At 45.9% G+C, this 22,354-nt stretch overlaps 2 protein-coding genes and 1 non-coding gene across 8 annotated transcripts; 1 reads left to right on the top strand and 2 right to left on the bottom strand.

Annotated features, from left to right (window-relative positions):
• Positions 1-364: 364 nt before the first annotated feature.
• Positions 365-16,737, bottom strand: BRMS1 (BRMS1 transcriptional repressor and anoikis regulator). Of its 6 annotated transcripts, none has more exons than XM_087943401.1 (12): positions 16,372-16,737; positions 15,974-16,053; positions 14,349-14,508; positions 10,667-10,757; positions 10,422-10,549; positions 8,262-8,341; positions 5,852-5,948; positions 4,817-4,909; positions 3,905-3,969; positions 3,441-3,480; positions 2,029-2,167; positions 365-919 (listed from the first exon to the last, which is right to left on the bottom strand). In XM_087943401.1, exons 3-12 carry the CDS (start codon positions 14,473-14,475, stop codon positions 802-804), a joined length of 978 nt encoding a protein of 325 aa, XP_087799527.1. In that variant the 5' UTR covers positions 14,476-14,508; positions 15,974-16,053; positions 16,372-16,737; the 3' UTR covers positions 365-801. The 6 variants fall into 6 exon arrangements, with proteins under 6 accessions (XP_087799527.1, XP_087799529.1, XP_087799526.1 ...); XM_087943403.1 differs by having other exon boundaries at positions 16,496-16,737; XM_087943400.1 differs by having other exon boundaries at positions 16,678-16,737.
• Positions 16,738-17,299: 562 nt separating this feature from the next.
• B4GAT1 (beta-1,4-glucuronyltransferase 1) lies at positions 17,300-20,951 on the bottom strand. Its single transcript, XM_026687588.2, has 2 exons — positions 19,178-20,951; positions 17,300-18,579 (listed from the first exon to the last, which is right to left on the bottom strand). The coding sequence occupies exons 1-2, from the start codon at positions 20,228-20,230 to the stop codon at positions 18,388-18,390; spliced, it is 1,245 nt and encodes a 414-aa protein (XP_026543373.2). The 5' UTR covers positions 20,231-20,951; the 3' UTR covers positions 17,300-18,387.
• On the top strand, positions 20,866-20,947 carry TRNAS-GCU (transfer RNA serine (anticodon GCU)). Its single transcript has one exon. It is a non-coding gene; the product is annotated as a tRNA-Ser (tRNA).
• Positions 20,952-22,354: the final 1,403 nt, after the last annotated feature.

Genomic DNA, 22,354 nt, shown 5'->3' with positions numbered 1-22,354 from the left:
CTCTTCCTTCTTTCCTGGCTCTGCTTTTCTATTTTGTATTTCACAATACTTTATAACTCAATACTTTTCTTTCTTTCTTTCTTTTTCTTCTTTCTTTCTTTCTTTCTTTCTTTCTTTCTTTCTTTCTTTCTTTCTTTCTTTCTTTCTTTCTTTCTTTCTTTTTCTTTCTTTCTGTCTTTCTTTCTTTCTCTCTCTCTCTCTCTCTTATCTTACCTCCCTTCTCTTCCTTCTTTCCTGGCTCTGCTTTTCTATTTTGTATTTCACCATACTTTCTAACTCAAATAAAAATGTTCAACTGACCTGTAATTTAAAAAAAACAAAAACAAAAACCCCGGAATACAGAGAAGAGTTAAACCTTTGGTGCTTTCATTTTTAAATTTCGGTGCTTTATTTGAAATTTCTTCCAGAGGGAGATTTCTTCCACCCTTTATAACGGTTTCCCTTCTCTCTTTTGGGGTGCCAGGGAGAAGCACACTTAAAAATGCAGAAATCACCCCCTCCAAACAAAACCAACTCCAGAAGAACTGTCTGCTATCCGGTATAACGTGGAAGAAGGAAAAAAAATAAAACCCAGCTCGTTCTTGGCTAAATCTTTCCATTTTATTTTATTTTTTGCAGCCTCCGTCCAAACAGGCTTGTGTGTGTGTGTGTGTGTGTGTGTGTGTGTGTGTGTGTGTGTGTGTGTAGGAATTGCCTGTTGCAACAGGATCTCCTTCCGTTTCCAGGAAAAAAAAGTCCAGGTTGATTTCGGAGGGGGGTGGCTGAAGCCCCCCCCCCCGAGCCCCCACCACACGGGATCCGCTAAGCCTTATGGACGGAATATTTGCCTTTTTGGAGTTGGGAAACGTAGATCTTGGTCTTGCTGGCGTCTTCCCGCCGCAGCCAGACCTCCCCGGTACTGATGGCGGTGATGACGGCCCTAGAAATCCAAGACACAATTGGGGGACAGGAGGAAGGGACAAGGAGAGCGGGGGGGGGGGCTCAGTAAAGAATCAATTAAGACCGCCGGAGATCCAGCTTCCCCCATCAATTCCACACAATTCAGCATTCAGTGGAGGGAGTCCTCGACTTACGACCGCAACCGAGCCCCAAATTTCTGTCGCTAAGTGAGACAGTCGTGAAGGGAGCTTCGCCCCCCCGCTCCCCGTTTTGCGACCTGTCTTGCCACCGTTGTTAAAGGGATTCACAGAAGTCGTTAAATGAGTAGTAATACGTTAAGTGAATTCGGCTTCTCCCCAACCCCCCCATTCACTCTGCTTGTAGAGAAAGTTGCCAAAAGGGATGGGGTGACCTCGGGACGAGGCAGCCGTCGTAAGTGTGAGTCGGCTGCCAAGCGCCTGGATTTTGATCACGGGGGGGGATGTTGGCGAGGGTTGTTAAGCGTGAAAAACGGCTGTCGGTCCCTTTTTTCCCCGGTGCCGTCATAACTTTGAATGGTTACTAAACAGAGTGTTGTAAGTGGAGGACAAACCTGTAGAGGAGGATGGGAATGAAAAGAAGAGAGGGAGGGGTGGATAGGGGAAAGAGACAGGATGGAGGAAGGAGGGAAGGAAGGAAGGAAAGGAGGGTGGGAGGAAGGAAGGAAGGAAGGAAGGAAGGAAGGAAGGAAGGAAGGAAGGAAGGAAGGAAGGAAGGAAGGAAGGAAGGAAGGAAGGAAGGAAGGAAGGAAGGAAGGAAGGAAGGAAAGAAGGGAGGGAGGGAGGAAGGAAGGAAGGAAAGGAGGGTGGGAGGAAGGAAAGGAGAGAGGGAAGGAAGGAAGGAAAGGAGGGAGGGAGGGAAGGAAGGAAGGAAGGAAAGCAGAGAGAGGAAGGAAGGAAGGAAAGGAGGGTGGGAGGAAGGAAAGGAGAGAGGGAGGGAAGGAAGGAAGGAAAGGAGGGTGGGAGGAAAGAGAGGGAAGGGAAAGAAGGAAGGAAGGAAGGAAATGGGGATGGGAGGGAGGGAGGGAGGGAGGGAGGGAGGGAAGGTAGAAGTAGAGGGCCGAGCCCCACCAGGCTGAGCTGGCTGCCCTCCCCCCTCTTTGCAACTCACTGGACGGGGGTCTCGTCTCCCACTTGCAGGAAGATGCTCTCCCCTTTGACGTAGACCTCGCCCTCGTAATGCAGGTGGCCCTCCTCGATGTGGGCGGCGAAGAGGGGCGGCGAAGACAGCTTCTCAGCCTTCAGCGGGCCTGGAGGAAGGAGAGGAGGGGGCAAAGTGGGGGTGGGGGGAAATCAGGGCTGTTCGGGGTAGGAGAAGGGATGTAATGGCCTGTGGGAACGGCCTTGGGAGTCAGTGCAAAAGCCCAGGTGTTGAACAAAGAGGCAGGTGAGTCCTTGGAACCAACTACTGGAGCGATGGGACATTTACAAAGGGACACACACACACACACCCCTAGTTTCCTGGGCTATAAAGGCAGGGGTGGGGGGCAGAAATGCACTTTCAGATTTGCAAGATTCTGTTGGAAAAAAACTTACAATAAAGATTAGAAATTAGTTAGAACTAGGAGGAGAGCCAAAGGTATTTTTATTTTAAAAAAAATGCCTAATTTTAAAATGAATTTTCTTGGGGTTGCCTATTTACATCTTTGAAAATGTTTCGCTTCTCATTTAAGAAGTCTCTTCGGGTTTTCTTCTTCCCCATGCTGGCTGGGGGATCCTGGGAGTGGAAGTCCTCCCATCTTAAAGGAAGCTGGCTGGGGGATTCTGGGAGTTGAAGTCCTCCCATCTTAAAGGAAGTTGGCTAGGGGATTCTGGGAGTGGAAGTCTTACCATCTTAAAGGAAGCTGGCTGGGGGATTCTGGGAGTTGAAGTCCTCCCATCTTAAAGGAAGCTGGCTGGGGGATTCTGGGAGTTGAAGTCCTCCCATCTTAAAGGAAGTTGGCTAGGGGATTCTGGGAGTTGAAGTCCTCCCATCTTAAAGGAAGTTGGCTAGGGGATTCTGGGAGTTGAAGTCCTCCCATCTTAAAGGAAGCTGGCTGGGGGATTCTGGGAGTTGAAGTCCTCCCATCTTAAAGGAAGCTGGCTGGGGGATTCTGGGAGTGGAAGTCTTCCCATCTTAAAGGAAGCTGGCTGGGGGATTCTGGGAGTTGAAGTCCATGCATCCTCAAAGCATACTAGCTGGAGAATTCTGGGAGTTGAAATCCACTTATTTTAAAGAGGATTTCATTTGAAGCATGCTGGCTGGGGAATTCTGGGAGTTAAAGTCCATCGCTTAGAATAATGCACAAACCCAACTATTATAGCCTAGAAATAATCACAAATCTGGCCCTTTTGGGCCAGCCTAACAAACCCGGATTAAGAAAAAAAAAAATCGTGACTAAGCGTGACATTTTCCCCTACAATTTAGCCTTCCAAGGCTGGCTTTGCAAGGAGTTCTGGGACTGCTAATTCAGCACCCACTGGAGTTTGAATAGGCAAACACAGCAGGAGATCCCAATTCTGCAAAGAAATCAAGTTACTTGCCTTCAAGCTTCCTCTTTGAAGGGGATACAGCAGCTTTTGCCTAGGGAGGGAGGAATAAGGAAACCATGAAGGAAAAGTTTTTAATTCCACTGGTTAACAAAACAACAACACTGTTTGAAATGAGAGGTCTTTGGCGACCATTCCCTTGAATTTCATACAAAGTTTGTTCATCTGGGCATTTTAAGCCACTTCCAGCTCTTTGGCTGTCCCCCTCCGGCCCACGTGAAGTCAATCAGAAGCCAAAGGTGCAGCGGGTTGGACTACAGGACCTCCAAGGTCCCTTCCAACTTTTCTGTTATTCTGTCCATGCAATACAAATAGCATGGCTTTTATTTTTGAAGGCGACGGTTAACTTTTTTCTTTCTTTCCCAATCAATGTTATGTGCTTGCATGTGAGCCTACGCAATTTCACTGGTTTTTCGCCCACCCCTAAAAGTCTCATCAAGGGGTTGTTGCCCTCTGACCTTTTTGATAGCCGTCCAATCTTCCATGATGTCGATATCGTGCAGCATGTACACGATGTATGGGCGTGAGGAAGGAGCTGCTAAGGAGGAAATTGTGAAAAACCAGGCGCCGCTAATCCCCAACCAACTTGTTCAGAGGGTATGTTTTCTTTACTATTTGTGCCTTACTTTTTATCTCGCCTTTATTGCTTTATGAGTAACTCAAAAGTGGCAAGCGTACATAATACTCCTTCCTCTTCTTATTTTCCCCAATACGACAACCCTGTGAGGTGGGTTGGGCTGAGAGAGGACCAGATCAAAGTCATCCAGCCGGCTTTCATCTGAAGGTGGGACTAGAACTCCTGGTGATTGACCCAAAGTCACCCAGCCAGCTTTCATGGCTAAGGCAGGACTAGAACTCACTGTCTCTGGTGATTAGTCCAAAGTCACCCAGCCAGCTTTCATGGCTAATATGGGACTAGAACTCACCGTCTCCTGGTGATTGGCCCAAAGTCACCCAGCCAGCTTTCATGGCTAATATGGGACTAGAACTCCCAGTCTCTGGTGATTGGCTCAAAGTCACCCATCTGGCTTTCATGGCTAATATGGGACTAGAACTCACCGTCTCCTGGTGATTGGCCCAAAGTCACCCAGCCAGCTTTCATGGCTAAGGCAGGACTAGAACTCCCAGTCTCTGGTGATTAGTCCAAAGTCACCCGGCCAGCTTTCATGGCTAATATGGGACTAGAACTCCCAGTGTCCCGGTGATCAGTCCAAAGCCACCCATGGCTAAGGCGGGATTAGAACTCCCTGACTCCTGGTTTCTACGCCACACCTTCACCCCTGCAGCTAGCTCTCTTTTTGCAGAAGCCTCAACTCCCCAAATCAGGACATCGACATCCCATTCAGAAGGAAAAGTACACAAAAGGATATCGGACACCAAAGGCGGTTTCTTCCTCTTGCTGGGCCAGAGGGAATCCCATTCCTTGGAGATGTGCTTGGGCCGAAGTTTGCCATCCCACCACTCTAAGAGAAAGAAAAACAGGCCTCCCAGGTGAAATAAAATTCGTTAGCCTGGCCAGTGCTATCAGCTTTAAATCATCTGCACAGAAAGCAGATGCGGATGTAATTCAGAAAATACTGGACTGTGAAGAGATGGATAGATTGACATTAAAAATAAAGGATAAAGAAGACACAGAATATTACTTAACGTGGAACAGATCTTAGGAGTGGCTAGAGATAAAGGTAGGAATTAGGTAAGAAAGGTTGTTGTTATGTAAGAACTAAATAATTAAATACAAAAGAATTAAATTGACAATTAGAAACATGTTGATATAAATAATAGAACTATAAGTAAGCTAATATAAGAAACTCTGCTAACATTATTTTGTTACCATATCACCATTGTTACTAGTATATATGTTGATATTTGTTTGTTTTTTTCTTTTTTTTCGTAAACGATATGCCCTGACAATACAGTCTATTCAAAATGTTTATGAATAAAAATAAAATGTATACTAAGAAAGAAAGAAAGAAAGAAAGAAAGAAAGAAAGAAAGAAAGAAAGAAAGAAAGAAAGAAAGAAAGAAAGAAAGAAAGCAGCTGGCTGGGGAATTCTGGGAATTGAAGTCCACAAGTCTTAAAAGTTGCCAAGGTCGGATACTCTTGCTTTTCGATCTATGGCAGGGAAGCTCCCATCCTTCCTACGGCAGGCTAGCCTGGCAACATGGGGATTGTAGTCCAAGACAGCTAAAGAACCCTTGGGTCTTTTCCTGGTAGACAGCAGCTTCTCAGCCTTGGGAAAAATCCAAGGATCTTCCCTCCCCACAAACCCATGGGACGGTCCACCCGTACACTGGAGGCTCCGAGATCGAATTCTGATCCGTTTTGGCTCTCTCCAAGGGACGACGTTGGCAGCCGGGCTGGGGTGGGGGAAAGGAAGGAGAATCCGCCGGGCAGGGGAACTCACCGGAAGTGAGGCCCACGCTGTGCCTGTCATCTTCCAGCCGCTGGATGCGCTCCAGCAGGCGTTCTTCAAGGCTGTCGAAGAGCAGCACTTTCTCACTCTTTAAGATGGACAAAGCAGAGAAATATTTGGCACCCCTTTTCTTTCTTTCTTGGCGGCCAATCCCCCCCAAAAGAGGCCTGTGGGATCCAACAACCGGAAAAACACCCCAAGCCAACTTCTATGGGCCTCTGTCAATGAGGACTGGGCACCTAGGTGCAAGGGTGGGGGGCAAATATTTTTTTACTACCAGTTCTGTGGGCGTGGCTAGATGGGCATGGCTTTTTTTTGCAGCAACCTCCCCCACCGTCGCTCCGGGGTTTTTTTGCCTCCTGGGCCTCAGGGAAGCCTCCTTCTAAGCGGGATCTTGGCACAGCTGATCCTCGGAACAGGTTATAGTCAGCAGGAAAAAAATAAAAATAAATACTCTAATGGGGATCCCGGCACAGCTGATCGTCGGAACAGCTGATCATCGAGAAGGAAAAAAATAAAAATAAAAACTCTAATGGGGATCCCGGCACAGCTGATCGTCGGAACAGCTGATCATCAAGAGGGAAAAAAATAAAAATAAATATTCTAAGTGGGATCCCAACACAGCTGATCGTCGGAACAGCTGATTGTCAGAAGGAAAAAATAAAAATAAATACTCTTAAGGGGAATTCCGGCATAGCTGATCGTCGGAACAGCTGATCGTCGGAAGGAAAAAATAAAAATAAATACTCTTAAGGGGAATTCCGGCACACCTGATTGTTGGAACAGCTTATCGTTGGGAAGGAAAAAATAAAAATAAATACTCTAAGGCAGTGGCCCCCAACCTTTTTTGTGCCACGGCCCGGTACCGGCATCAGAAAATGATCTGCGGCCCGGTACTGGCATCAGCACGCATGGCAAGGCGAGCCAAGTGACCAGCCAGCCAGCCGTCCCCCGCTTCTCCCCGCCACCTTCAACTCCTCCTTTGTGCCTTTGTCAATGGGCTTCGGGATGGTCGCTCGGCTCGCCTTGCCTTGGGTGCTGAAAGAATCCTCGCGCCTTAGTTTTGTTCGAAGCCGCCCCCCTTCGATGAAACTAAGGCGCGAGATTCCTTCAGGACAAACGCCGCTTTCCAACCGGAAAAGCTCACCGGAAGCACATTCTCATCTAAACAAGATGGCGGAGCCCAGCAAACCGGCGGCCTGGTAGAAAATGTTCCACGGACCGGTACCGGTCCGGGGACCGGTGGTTGGGGACCCCTGCTCTAAGGGGGATCCCAGCACAGCTGATCATCAGAACAGCTGATCGCCGGGAGGAAAAAATAAAAATAAATACTGTAAGGACTGACTGGGCCGGGAGAGGTGGGCGGGGAGGAGAGGAGAGGGGCCAGCCAGGGGCATGATTTGCCGGTTCTCTTAACTGCGCAGAATCGTAACAACCGGTAGAATCCCACCCCTGCCTAGGTGGCTCTGGACCCTTGGTTTGCCAACTCATGCCCGTTCCAGTCGATGGAAGGGGTGAAGAATGACCACCATCGCCATTCAAGTACGGACGGGTTACAAGAGTCGGGGGAAATGGGCCGGGTCTGGGTACGAATCCCCACGACTTGCACCACGTCGCTCACTGACTGAAGCTGTCTTACGGTAACCTCGCAAGGTTGCTGCGCTGAGGATAGAAGGGAGGGTTAAATTCTAAGTGTGTTGCCTTGGCTTCCTTAGAAGAAAACCAGCTGATGAACGCCAAGAAGGCAAGAGGATCGGTTGGCTATGGAAGGAATTATTCCTGAAAAGCCACACTGGCTACCCCCAAGGGATTTAAGACTGGTATGGAGCAGCATGGTTTCACAACAACCCTGTGAGATAGGCAGGGGAGGGAAAGGAAGGGGAGGGGTGAGAGAGGAGAGGGAAAACAGAGAAAGAGACAAAGGAAGAAAGAGAGAGAGAGAGAGAAGGGAAAAGGTGGAAGGGAGGGGAGGGAAAACAGGAAGGGACAAAGGAAGAAAGGGAAGAGGAAGGGGAGGAGAGGAGGGAAAAAGAGAAAGGAAGAAAGTGAGGGAGGGGAGGGGAAGAGAGGGAAAAGGAGAAAGAAAGGAAGAAAGAGAGAGGGAGGAAGAAGAGGAGAGAGGAGATGGAAAAAGAGAAAGAGACAAAGGAAGAGAGGGAGAGGGAGAGAGAAAGGAAGAGGAGGGGAGGTTTAACTACGGAGGGCAAGAAAGGTCATAAAATGGGGCAAAACTTATTTAACAACCGTCTCACTGAGCCATGGGGTTGTTGTTTTTTGCGCTCAAGTGCAGTCCTTAAGTTGAGGGTCACCTGTATTAATCAACGCCTCCTTTCTCGAGATTTGAGGGAAGGAGAGGCGGGTATAAATGAAAAGATTAGGAGGGGGGAGGGTTTCTTCTAACCTCCAGGTGTTGCTGTGCTCCTTGAAGCTCGCACCCATGGCGGTGTTTGATGACTTCCAGGCACAAAGCTCGATATATCCCTGGGGGAGAAAAATGCAAATATTTGGAATATGGTGGGAAGTGATTTGTGTGTGTTTGTGGGTGTGTGAGGATTCCGGCTGTTACCCCCATTTAAATCATGAGTCTCGAGCCGAACTTCCAAAACTTAAAAGAAGATTTATTAGGAGTAACCATGCCGGCACTGCCTGGGTGTAGCCGACTCTGAGACACATCGTTCATTGTCACCCTTGACCCTGGTTTTCCCTCCATCCCCTGGGTGTATCCTAATTCATATTCCTCAATGGGACACCTCCATAGCTCAGAGTCATCCATCATGTTCTCCAGTTAGAATTTTGCCCAGCAGAAACTTCGGTCACCTAGTTACTATCTTTGAAAACATTTATGGAATGTAATTTTGGTTTTGAAAAGCTGCTGCGCTGCTTCCCCCTCCCTTTCTGTTGGCAGCTCTAAATAAAGACCCTAGAAATATTTTATGAGTTGATAGTGTGTGTGTGTGTGTGTGTGTGTGTGTGTGTGTGTAGGGGGGTTGTTCCTTCCTCCACAAATCCCAACCTTCTGCCTTAATGCTTATTACAGGTAGTCCTTGACCTACGACCACAACGGAGCCCAACATTTCTGTGGTTAAGCAAGACGTTTCGTGAAGCGAGTTTTGCCCCGTTGATAGATAGATAGATAGATAGATAAATTTATTGTCATTGTGCTCAGGAACCTGAGAACAACGAAATAAGGTGCTCTTTTCGCAACATACAACTAAACAACACCAAAAGACATATACAAATAACAATATAAAACAAATTAAAACAGATAACAATTAAAAACTGTACAACCAGGATATATATATGTTAAGACCACCAGATTCATAACTCTGCATTTAACCTGATCACAGCACTTGGGTAAAAGCTATGTTGAAATCTACTTGTCTTGGCTAGCCATCTTGAAGCCTGCAACCAAACTCGGATTTCACCAGCTTTCTAAGATATTTTAAGAGAGAGGGGCACTGTCCCCATCTCTCGCCGAATAAAAACGTTTCTTAAAACGAGGCTATCCTCGCTAAACTTTTATTTAGCAGACAGGCCATGCAAGGTCACAGGAGTGCTTGGATGGGAGACCACCCAAAGATCCCACAGCTGAACTAGGAAATTAGGCCAAAAATCCACAGCAGAGGGGTCATCCAATCACTTCAACGAGGTCTTTAATGATTTGCCCAGCTAGGTGGCAATGTTGTGGCCCGCCAACGGCCAGCGGAGCTGGCAGCAGACTCGGGCAGTTGAGGAGGTTGGGGAGGAACATGGGCCGGTCCTGGAGTCTGGGGGAAGGTTCTGACAAGGGCTTTGCGTTGGAGGCAGAGATGGGGCCAGGGCCGTCCGACAGTTATCAGCTACCTTTGGAGTCGGACATCAGTAAGGCAGAAGAACAGCTGGAGCCTGTTCCCAGTGTGCGCATGCACAGAGCTGCCAGGAGAAGGGAACAGCTAATGAACAAGGGTCAACTCGGGAGTAAAGGCATAGGTGGATGGTGAATGGCCTCTCCCATAGGGAACAAAGAGGAGTGGGGTTTGCAGGAGACGATTAGTTCAATTCATTAGGGTGAAGATCTGTTCCTGACTCCTTGCCAAGTAATTGCTGCTACAGTGTAGTGTTTGGAAGATATCGGCCTGGCAACTCTCCCAGCCTGATAAAGGTCTGTAATTGTGAAAGCTCATGAAAGACTGTTGGCTGGGACTTTGCTGGAGAGGGATTCACTTTAACCGAAATAAAAGGGGTTTTATCGGGATGAGGTATCTACTTCCTGATCTTGGGAAGCCTAGGTCAGAACAGGTAACGCCTAGCAGAACTTGGATGGGCTTAAAAAAAAAAAGTGCATTAGGAAAGAAGACCACTAGGAAATCTCAGGCTTGAGGATTAGAAAACTTGGGTGGGGGAAACACATCCTTTTAAAGCCAAGGGCAAACACGGAAGTGTCAAGAAATTTCGGTGGTTGTGTTCAGTTCGTTCAAAATGCTCCCCATCCTGACAGTTCAAAGGTCAACCCCCTGCCTCAAATGCCACCCCCGCTCTCCTCCTCTCGCCCCATACGGCTTGGGACCCCACAAAGCTTTACCAGCCACTTCGATCTGGATCTCCATGTGATTCTGCAAAACGGCCAGGGGGTCGAGGTATTCCGGGGCTTTTCCCGACATCACGTCTTCCAATTTTGCCTTCATCTGATTCAGACGTTCCTTAAACAGCCTGCAAAAAAAAGAAGAAAAAAAACACCACCCAGCCAATTCACCAGGAAAACAAAAATCCCAAAGTCCCCCCAAAAAACAGACGCAAAAGGAAAACAGAAGGAGAAAGAAAACCTACTTTTCTTTGATTTCAGTAAACTGCTTCTCCAGATCCAGCATTTCATCCACGCATTCTGCCCGGCGCCGTTCGTAATCTTCATCGTTCATCTCTGGGGAGAGGAAGAAAAATGGACAATTTGGACTCGACTCAAAAAAAACCAACCCATCAGATCCCTGGATAAAATGGAATTTATTTATCAGAGCTTTTGAATTTTAGACCGTCTGTTTTGTGTGTGTGTGGGGGGTTCTCGGTGCTCTCTTGAGCTTGCTTGTTTTCTCGCAGACGTTTCATTACCCAACTAGGTAACATCATCAGTGCTAATGAGTCTCACTAGCACTGATGATGTTACCTAGTTGGGTAATGAAACGTCTGCGAGAAAACAAGCAGGCTCCGAGAGCACCAAGGACCCCACGGTGCAATCCTGAGCTATAAATATTCTCCTTTTGTTCAACTGTTTTGTGTTACTTGATGACAAGCAAAATTAAATACGTTATAAAGTGCAGAATTAACCGAAGCACGGAATGGGGAATGAACAAAAAGTTAGGATTTGCAGAATTAACCAAACCATGATCTTCAGGATTAACCCACAGCAGGCAGAATGAAGTAACTACGAGGCACAGAATTAACTCTACCATGACATGCACAACAGCATATGGCATGTAAAATGAACTAAACTCAGCCTGTAGAATATCATCCTTGGCAACTTTTAAGGCCTGTGGATTTCAACTCCCAGAATCCCCCAGCCAGCAGGCTTTAAGATGGGTGACTTCAACTCCCAGAATTCCCCAGCCAGTGTATTTTAAGATGGGTGGACTTCTTGTTTAAAAGTCTGTGCTGACCAATTGGCCCCTATCTTCACCCAAATCTTCAATAAATCACTAGAAATGCGCTATGTTCCTTCTTGCTTCAAATGTTCTAATATCATCCCAGTGCCAAAGAAGCCCTCAATTTAATCTTCTCATCACTCGTTATCACCCATCCCCTCCCACTTGTGACTGTAACTTTGTCGCTTGAATCCTTACGATTTTTATTGACTGTTTCCTAGTATGATTTGATTGCTTATGGTACCCTACGACTATCATTAAGTGTTGTTCCTTATGATTCTTGACTCTGGGTGAATGTATCTTTTATGTACACCGAGAGTATTTGCACCAAGACAAATTCCTTGTGTGTCCAATCACACTTGGCCAATAAAGAATTCTATTCTATTCTATTCTATTCTATTCTATTCTATTCTATTCTATTCTATTCTATTCTATTCCATTCCATTCCATTCCATTCCATTCTATTCTTCTATTCTTCAACTCCCAAAATTCCCCAACCAGGATGCTTTAAGATGGGTGACTTCAACTCCCAGAATTCCCTAGCCAATGTGTCTTAAGATGGATGACTTCAACTCCCAGAATTCCCCAGCCAGTGTGTCTTAAGATGGGTGACTTCAACTCCCAGAATTCCCTAGCCAATGTGTCTTAAGATGGGTGACTTCAACTCCCAGAATTCCCCAGCCTTAAGATGGGTGACTTCAACTCCCAGAATTCCCCAGCCAGTGTGTCTTATGGGTGACTTCAACTCCCAGAATTCCCCAGCCAGTGTGTTTTAAGATGGGCGACTTCAACTCCCAGAATTCTCCAGCCAGCATGAGGTTGAGAAACACTGCATTATACATTGGCTTGGATTAGTTGGTTTTTAGTTCTGTATCATTCTGCATGGCTGGCTGGGGCATTCTGGGAGTTGAAGTCCACAGATCTTAAAGCCGACAAGGTTGGAGACCCCTGTGGTAGAGTTAATCCAACCGTTAAGTTTCCCTTTAAGATTCCGGGCTGCGGGTTTCGGTTTGTCGGCCGCGGCGGTAGGGATTCGCGAAGCTGCGCGATCCCTGCCGCGCTAGCCGTTTTGGGGCTCCGACCCGGACGGGTGCGAGCAAGGCTGCCCTGCAGGGGTAGCTGAAGGTAAGGGGATCCGGAGGAAGGGTTTGGGGTGTTGCAGACCCCCTCCCTGGCCGGCTGAACCCCCTGTTACCAGGGCGGTGCAGCGGCGGTCCGTAATGGCCGCCACAAAGAAGTTGACAGCCGGGCAAGTATGCGCAGGAGGAAGAAGAGAAAGTTATTGAAAGTAAAAGTTCTTCTTGGTCGACCCAGGGCTTTGAGATTTATCTAATTTAATTCCTGGAAAAGATGGTTTTCTGATGATTTCTTCCACAAGAGAAAAAAAGCGGCTATTTTGAGGTGCTGAAGGAAAGTTTACTCTCCCTCCCGACGGAATTAAGCCGGAAGGGAGAGGATAAAGAAAATATATTAATTTGGATCTTGTTGGAGGAGATGCCTTGAAGACTTGAGGACAGAAATACAATCTTAATAAGGCTTTAAAATATAGACTTGGATTCTTTTTTTTTATTTGTTTGATACCACCCCTGGAAGAGGAAGGGGGAATTTTGGCTTGCTTGGATTTATTGAGGATTGTGGATTTTGGGATTGTTTTGCCTTTCTCTCGGAATATTTGGTTGGTGTAAGAAGAAAGAGGAATAAAGAAAAGAAAAGATTTATTTATAATGGCTTTCCTTTTGAAGACCTGAGGGATGAATATGAGCAAACAAAAGCAGCCTGCAAAGATGGCATGGAAAAAGCTTTTCTATTTCTAGAAATGGCGCTGGTCAATTACCAACAGACAATGGAACAGATGGAAGCGGAAGAAGAACAACAAGGAAGAGACGAAGACGCCATCTTCATTGAATCCCAAAACTTATCTAAGGAAGAAGGAAGGAAGAGAGCAAGGAAAATGAAGGACTTAAGATCTAAAAAAACATTTGAGAAAAAGAAAAATATGATGCAAAGTAAATATAATGATAACAAACAAGAGAAAAAGGGAACACAACAGAGAAGGGATCCCAGCAAGGTAGAGGTTAGAAGAAGAAGGGGGGTAGGAAGATTTGGTGGGGAAGAAAAGAAAGGGAAAGGCGGAGAAAAGCCTCAAAGCTTTAAAATTGGATGGGAGAAGAGGGATTTTTTTAGAGACAAAGGATGAAATATAATTTTCTGTAAGAAAGATTCTGCTAAGGTACAGAAGATGGTATTGTAACATTTATATTTGAAATAGTAAATTAGAATGGTTTAAGATTTAATAAGAAATTAAAATGTTGAAGTTTTTAATAATGATTGATTTTCAAAATGTAATAAAATATTGAAGGAAAGGAGGATACAATGTATTTAAACATTTTTGGTGGATAGAATGTACCAAGCAGAACCAAATTGGGTATTTGTTATGCTGAATGTTAATTTTACTAACTTAGGGGAGGATAGAAAGGCATCATACTCTGATTAGTGATTTCAGGAGAAATTTTTTTTTTATTATAAGAAGAGATAGAGGGATAATTGAATGGGCAAAAGATACAAATTTAATGATTTAATTAAGATGGATTAAATAAGATAGAAATGTGAAGAGTGATATGTGCTATTATTTTAGCCCATGCAAAGAGAGGTAACTGGGGCCAAGGTACTTTACTAAAAGATTTTTTTATGTTTGTTTGTGTTTGTTTGTGTTTTATGAGAATATTGGGGAAATTATTGTAGAAAGACAGGGAAAGATTCAATATGTAATGATTTGTTTGTTGTTGAAACTTTTAATAAAACTTGTTTTAAAAAAAAAAAAAGATTCCAAGCTGCATTTTAGTAGCACAAACTCAGCTTCCCCTCCTGATGCTTACCCGAGCTCTCCTCTTCGGATTCCGACTGGCTTGCGCTGCGTTCATCTTCGCTCTCTTCCTCACCGTTCATTTCCATGGCTGAATCGCCTTCCCCTTCCATCTCCTTCGGCAGAGGCTGAACAGGCATGGTGGCGTTGGACGATGTCAAGAGACGACCAACCTGAAGATGGACAGAAAAAGATCCAACTGTTAAAGAGCGAACAAAGCCTGGATGCTAATTTTGGAATACAGGTAAAGTCCTCAACCTACAATTGAGCCCCAGAATTGATGTCGTTAAAAGAGAAACTTCTCACGTTGAGTTTGCCCCATTTTGCCAACTTTCTTTGTCACATTTGTTAAGCGAACCACGGCAGATGTTCAATTAGGAACACCGTTAAGTGAATCTGTCTTTCCCCGCTGACTTAGCTTGTCAAAAGGTCGCAAAAGCGGATTGCACGACCCCCGGGGAACACTGCAACTGTCATAAATGTGAGTCGGTTGTCAAGCATCCGAATGTAAATTAAGCATCCCTGGGGATGCTACAAACAGTCTTAAGTGTGAAGAACGGTCAGTTTTCAGTGCTGTTGTGAGTTCAGTCACTAAATGAACTGTTGCAAATTGAGACCTATCTGTAATTTCTGATTCATTTAATAACCAGGTCAAAGAAGGTCTTAAAGTGAGGCAAAATTCACTTAAATATCTCACTTAGCGACATAAATTTTGGGCTCAATTGTGGTGGTAAGTCAAGGGGCTGCTTGTATATATTTTAATCTCTCAGCAGCAGAAGTTTTATTTTTGGAGCACTCAATTCAATTCTGACCCAGCGGGCTAAAGCAATGCACATCGCACCGAAATAAACGGGTGTGCAAAAAGAGTTTTCTGTGCAAAAGAGTTTGGTTGAACAAGGCTCTGCTTTCCACTTTCGCTTCTGAGAATGTCACACAATTCTTTCAAAAGCAGAGTGTGGCGTTTTTGCACTCTTTTAGTTGTGCCCTGGCGAAAAGACTGTACTTTCTTTTACTATTCAGTATCTGATTTTTCTCTACTTCCATTAAACACCAGATTATCCAGTGGGTAACCTGGCGAGGGGAAGGGAGTTCAGCAGCCAGTTGAATGAATGCATAGGCAGCCCATAATGGAGTCCCAAGTCTTCATCGCTAAGCCAGACAGTCGTGAAGTAGCTTTTGCCCATTTTACAACTTTTCTTGCCACAGTTGTTCAGCAAATCACTAGAGCCGTTCAATTAGTAACACAGTTAAGTGAATCTGGCTTCCCCATTGGCTTTGCTTGTTGAAAGATTGCAAAAGGGGCTTATGTGACCCCAGGACACTATGACCATCATAAATAGGTATCAGTTGCCAATTTTGATCACGTGATCATGTTGCAAAGGCCGTTAAGTGTGAAAAACACTCACAATTTGCTTTTTCCATTGTAATTTCAAACAGTCACTTAAACGAATGGTTGTTACGTCAAGGTTGTAGTCATTACACAACTGAGAATTTTTTTGGGCTCCCAATAAGGACGGTCATTTGGGGCTAAGAAAAGGGCCTTTATAAAGCTTACATGTCCCCAGTGTGGTATCCTATACATGCATGAGCTACAACTCCCATCATGCCCAACCTTGCTGATGGGAATTGTATTCCCACCTATTTGGAAAGACTCAGACCATCCCAGGCTTTCTGGCTTGTTCATGAGTCTTCAGGCCTCACTGACCATCACTTGTTCCCTAAGAAAAAATAAAAAAATATTCATTTGTAGGAGAACATTGTGGGAAATAATATTGGCCAAATGGTATTTTAAAATAGCTGGCTTACTGCTGCAGGTTTTAAGCTACCCCCTGATGCTTTTCAACTGTCCTCCTTGACCACTTTTTAAAAATGGAATTTACCATTGTTGGGAACTGCTAAGAAAACCAGATAGAAAACACAAGATACTATAAATGTTTATGAATAAAACATCACTATTGCATCCTCCATCCTCCCCCCTCCATAATGCAATGGACTAAACCACCTTCCCCTATTAATATGATGGGGGAAGGGATTACCAATTCCTTGAGGGGGGGGGGAGAAGAAAAAAAAAGGAAAAGTCAGAAATACGTTGAGGAACTTCCTCTCACTACGATACGCCTTCAACGGGGAACGCAACGAGCAGAAGCCAATCCTACGTACACGCGCATGTACGTTCATAGAAAAGCACAGACACGCAAATGTGTTTCCCCCCCCAACCCGGTTAGTGGTCTAATCCACAGTCGCCCCGCCGCTCACCCAAATGCGTGATTGGAATGGGCGGGACCAACAAACACCCAGAAAAAGGGGGGTGCTGGGAAAAGCGTCTGGACCCCCTTCATTACCTGGGGGAGGAGCCGCGCAAAGCGTAGATGCCACTCGGGCTTCCTTCCTCAATCGGAAGTGGTCCTCGGTCGGTCCCGCCCACTGCTCTTAACCAATCCGAGCGACTGATAATGCCGGCCGTTGGAAGCAGCTACATGTCTATGATCCTAGAACGTTCCAGCCACCTCTCTGTGGTTTTTTGGGGGGGTGGGGGGGTGCATCGCTTTGTGGGAAGCCGGAAGCGGAAAGAAGCGTTCCCATAGCAACCGAGAGAATATAACCCGGAGAGCAGGAGGAGGAAAAATAAATAGGAAAAATGAAAAACTAAACAGAAAAAGTGTCTTCCCTCTTCCCAAACTTTAATATATGAGCCTTTTTGGAAAAGGGTGAACTCTCAAATATCAATGCAGTATTGTAATGGCTACAGAGGCTATCCCTTTTTTATCCCCAAACAATAGGTGAATAAACCTTGATGCTATGCATGAGGTGGCTGGAGAAAGAAGTCTAATAATAAAAGTAACCTTAACTGGCAAAAGAAAGAAAAGATACTATCATAAGTAATAGGTGACTTGGTGCAATCTCAAAACAACTGGAGCATCATTTGAACACTGTCGGCATTGACAAATTCATGATCACTCAATTGCAAAAGGCAGCTTTACTCAGAACAGCTTACATTCTTTAATATTATTAAACAACAATATCTGCCTATTCCAGTCTTTGGGAAAGACTGAATAGATAGATAAAAATGCCAAATCCAGTCTAAATAGCTGGCTGACTATGCAATGAATTGATAAGAAACATTTAAAAAAGTCTGGATGAACACTGCAGTATCTGGAGAAAGCAGAAAAGAACTGAAGATATTCAATAAACAAAGACCTGCAAATAGAAGTAGAATGACTGTGGCAAAAGAAAACAAAGATTGGACCAGTATCTCAAAATATTTGGAGTACCATCTGAACATCAGCACTGACAAAATCCCCATCAATCAATTGCAAAACGCAGCCTTACTTGGAAAAGCTTACATCCTTTGATAATACCTTTAACACCCTCGCACATCCACATTTGCTTATCTTGTGTCTTTGGGAAGGACTTGATAAGTGGACAAAAAATGTGAAATCCAATCTAAACATCTGGCTGACTGTGCAACAACCATAACAATGCACAAACTGATCACACAAAAAAAGGACATAACACAGTTCCAAAATCATTCACTGGAACATTTCTAAATATGGATTGGTAGCAAACGAACAGGACCAAAGCAACCCAAATTTGAAATTATTCACTTTAATTAACAGGTTTGTTATTTTAAGGTACAGGAATAAATTAAGCATTTCTCTTCCAGGACCTATGCAATCCTTTCTCATTGTGCAGAACAAGACACTGAGGTGACCAGTTGTAGACGCAAGGTCAGGCACAATACGGAAGAATCTTGCTGCACAATGGTCTACTATTTCACGTCTCACAGTCCAAACGTTCAAAAGTTCTTTTCCATGTTCTCACAGCATCATTTCATAATCTTGGATCTTATTCTGTCAGCCTGTAGTACAAAATGACAGAAACTGACTAATGGCAGTGCAGCAATGACACAAACTGTCTTTGGTAAACAAAAAAAAATAGCCCACAGTTGTTCGTACAATTATACTGCAAATAGAGTTTCTTCTCATTCTATTTGTAGCTCCACTCCAAATCCAAAGGAGCTGAATTTAAGCTCTGCAAAGTTAAAGTGCATTTCAACATCTCCGTGGCGAGTCTGGGTATTTGCTCTTCAGCTCCTGCTTGAATTGTCGGAAAAGGATCTTGTTGTGCTGGTTTTCAGCATCCTTTTGTGCGTGGAACTCACTTGCCACCTTGAAGCCCTTGTGAACCAAAAAGGCATTGCTCAATATTGCAAACCGGTAGCCAGCAATGTGGAGTTCGCAGGCCTGCAAGGAAAAGAAGAAGAAAAAAAGAACGTGTGTGTCACCAGTATCACTAGAGTCACCTTGTAAGGGAGATAGGTGGCATAAAAACAGATATAGATAGATGACTGATAGTGGTAGATGATAGATTAGATCTGATTAGATTAGATTAATAGATAGATAGATAGATAGATAGATAGATAGATAGATAGATAGATAGATAGATAGATAGATAGATAGATAGATAGATAGATGAGAGAGAGAGACAGATGGATGGATGAATGATAGATAGATATGAGATGGATAGATGGATGGATAATGATAGATGATAGATAAATGATAAAGAGAGATGGATAGATGGATAATGATAGAGAGAGGGGGGATGGATGGAGATGGATGGATGATGATAGATGAGAGAGAGCGACAGATGGATGGATAGATGGAGGATATAGTTGATAGACAGATCATAGCTTTATTTATTTATTTATATGGGGGGGAGGGATGGATATAGATGATAGACAGACAGACAGACAAGAGATAGAGGATAGGCCTTAAACACCAAACCAGTAACAATAACCATAGGATTTTGCCGTTTTCCTGATCTTTCCCCTTGCTTGGTTACCTGACTGATCCGGTTAAAGCCGTACTGCTTGAAGCGTTCATCATATGGAGGCACTGAGGCAGCACCCACATAGAAGGGCTCCCATGGGTCTCGCCACACCACCTCGTAGGCCACGCGCAGGGTGCCCCGTGTGGGAAGGTTCAGCCAGTGGGAAAAGTTTGTGGGAGCCTGGCACCGGGGGCATAACTCCTCGTAAAACGGTCGGATCTCCCCCACTTGATACAGCTGGACCAGCTCTGCTTTGGTGGCCGGAATCCGGCGCGTGTGACGGATCTCAAAGGCCGGCACCACGAACACCCGTGGCGTCCCCTCTTCGGCGGCTTTAGGCAAGGCCAGGAAGTCTTCTCGCAGACCCTTGCTGGGCACCATATCCACGTCGACCACCAGCGCCCAGTGCCCGCTGGCTGCCTCTCTGGCTACATTCCGCAGCAGGTTGTTGGGGTACGAAGTGTTGGTGACCCCCATGACATAGTTACGCCGGCTGGCCCCTAGCTGTGCCAGCTTGGCAAAGACATCTCCGCAGGACTGGAGGCGGGCAAATTCCCCTTCCTCCTGCTCCTGCTCCGGGAAGGAAGCCATTTCGTTGGCAGGACACACCAGGTGCAGGCGAAGCCACTGCCGGAGAGGGGCACACAGGACAGCTAAGGCGTAGACCATGGCCGTGGCCTGGCTCACATCGTCAGAGCCCGGTGCAAAGAGGGCCACCGAGACCGGTCCCTGCCAGCGCTCCACCAGCTGCTGCACATGGTGCAGGTTGCCCAAGCTGGTGTGGGTGACCAGGACCACATCCTGGCCATCCCAAGAGGCCCGCATCATGTCCCGGTAGATGCGGTACCGCCCGCTGGCATCCAGGGTGCCTCCGCTGGCCAACACCGGCTTGAGCCTCTGCTTGTGCCCGTGGCTTGGCAAGGCATGGCGTGCCTGGAAAAGCTGGGCATAGCGAGACCGCTGCTCCTGCCCGTGCCACCCGGAGAGCAGAGCCAAATAAAGCAGTTGCAAGCTGGCCACCAGTCCCAGCGCCAGGATGAGCGCCTGGAAGCAGGAGCAGGTCATGGGCGGGGCCGAAAGGGGGAGCCGGACCGGGGCTCAAGCTTGGCCCGTCGGCTCTCCCCGTGGCGCCCTTTCCCTCTGTTGCAAAACGCCGCGCGAGCAAAACGTTGCAAAAGCTGCCCAAAGTGCCAACCTGCAAATAGAAAGCGGAGGGGGGGGGAGAGGCGAAAGGGAAAGGGGGGCTTGCTCGCCAGGAGGCTCCCTCCAGCGCCCCCTGCTCAGCAGGAGGAGGCAGTGCAAACATAAAAAGCCGCCTCTGCAGCCCCCACCCCTAAAAAAACGAACCCCCTCGCCCCCGTTTGCTTTTGCAGCGCCCGCCGGCTCGCCGCTGCCTTGGGCCCGATTACCCGCCCGCTTTGCCTCGCGTGCCTTTTGCATGCGCGGGAGGGAGTGGGTGGGCTTTGCCGACCTCCCCCCCACCTCCAGGGTTATTTGCATTGGGGAGGGGAGGCCAGAGAGAGTTTGCAACGGGAGGATTGCAAGGATCAGAAGGGGGGTGCTGGTAGGAATAAGGGGCGCGAAAACAGGAACATTCCCCCCCACCTTCGATTGTTTTTCTTTGCAAAAAGGCGTTTCTTAATCCCGATTTGCAAAGCAAGCAAGCATAGACCAGGTGGTGAACAAGCTCTCTTCCGTGAGACGAGGTGGCCGAGTGGTTAAGGCGATGGACTGCTAATCCATTGTGCTCTGCACGCGTGGGTTCGAATCCCACCCTCGTCGCTACCGTTTTGGACGCCCGTCCTCCTTCCCAAAATTAAGTGACTTTATATTCTGTTGGTGCAACCCGCAGGAAAAGGAGGTTTAAAACGGAGAAAGCGGAGGGTTTAGGAAGATCCCCTTCCATCCTTTGCAAGGGTCCTTCTCCGGGGACATCTTGTGTCTTTTGGGGGTGCATTCCCGGCTCTCCACAACAAAATTGATGGGAGCAGAAGACTTCCTGCATTTTAAGAGGGGCTCTGAATTGCAGGTGTAATTCAGCTGGTGTGCTGACATTTGCAAAACCCATCATGCCCAACAGGAAGTGGAGCCCTTTGCCAAGGAGCAAGCGCCAGATGTGGAAAGCCGAGGTGGAGGGGGTCTCGGCTGCTGCCCCCCCTCCCCGATCCATGCAGTAAATATATTTGTTGGGAAATCAAGCAAAATGTGTTTGTTTTTTGGTTCTGCAAATTCTCCTAGCCCAACTTCCAGTTCCCCGGATTGCATAAACCCCAAATACAGGATAATTCAGTGGTCAAACATTGAATTGCCTTGGAATTGCAATTTTAGGATCTTTAAAACTTCCGTGGGACAATCCAGGTAGTCCTTGATTTACAACAGGTTGGTTTAGGGATTGCCCAAAGGTACATCGGCCCTGAAAAAAAAAAAAAGGATTTGCACTTAAGACCGTCACAGCCTCCTCCAGACAGACATCTGGGCTGTTTGTGTCTTTATGATGGTTGCAGGTCTGGTGATCATCATTTGTGACTTTCCTAGCCAGTTTCTGGCAAAAGTCAACGGGGGAAGCCAGATTCACTTACCAACCATGTGATTCACCTTTGTGTCAAGATGGGTGGCAAATCAACTTTATAAATAATTAAATAAAAATTGCCTCAAAACCACCTCACTTAGCAATGGAAGTTTAGGTCACAATTTATGGTTGTAAATCAAGGACTACCTGTATTCCTTGATTTACAACTGTATTTTGCATTGCTTAGCCAGACAATGAATAGAAAACAGAATATAATAGAATTAGAATAGAAAATATAGAAAATAGAACAGAATAGAGAATAGAATAGAAAACAGAGGAATAGAATAGAGAATAGAAATAGAGGAATAGAGAATAGAAATAGAGGAATAGAGAATAGAGAATAGAGGAATAGAATAGAGAATAGAAATAGAGGAATAGAGAATAGAATAGAGAATAGAAATAGAGGAATAGAGAATAGAATAGAGAATAGAAATAGAGGAATAGAATAGAAAATAGAGGAATAGAATAGAACAGAACGTAGAACAGGAATAGAACAGAACAGGATTCAGAATTAGAATAGAATAGTATGGAACAGAACAGATTTATTGTGATTGGACACCCAAGGAATTTGTCTTCGGTTTATAAGCTCTCAGTGCACATAAAAGCTACAAGTGATAAAT

Source organism: Notechis scutatus, chromosome 14 (assembly GCF_049901735.1).
Source record: "Notechis scutatus isolate UNSWTSFEM ecotype Mainland chromosome 14, rNotScu1.2, whole genome shotgun sequence".
Taxonomy (NCBI): domain Eukaryota; kingdom Metazoa; phylum Chordata; class Lepidosauria; order Squamata; family Elapidae; genus Notechis; species Notechis scutatus.
The sequence above is the reverse complement of the archived record's forward strand: the minus strand, read 5'-3'. Positions and strand labels throughout refer to the sequence as shown.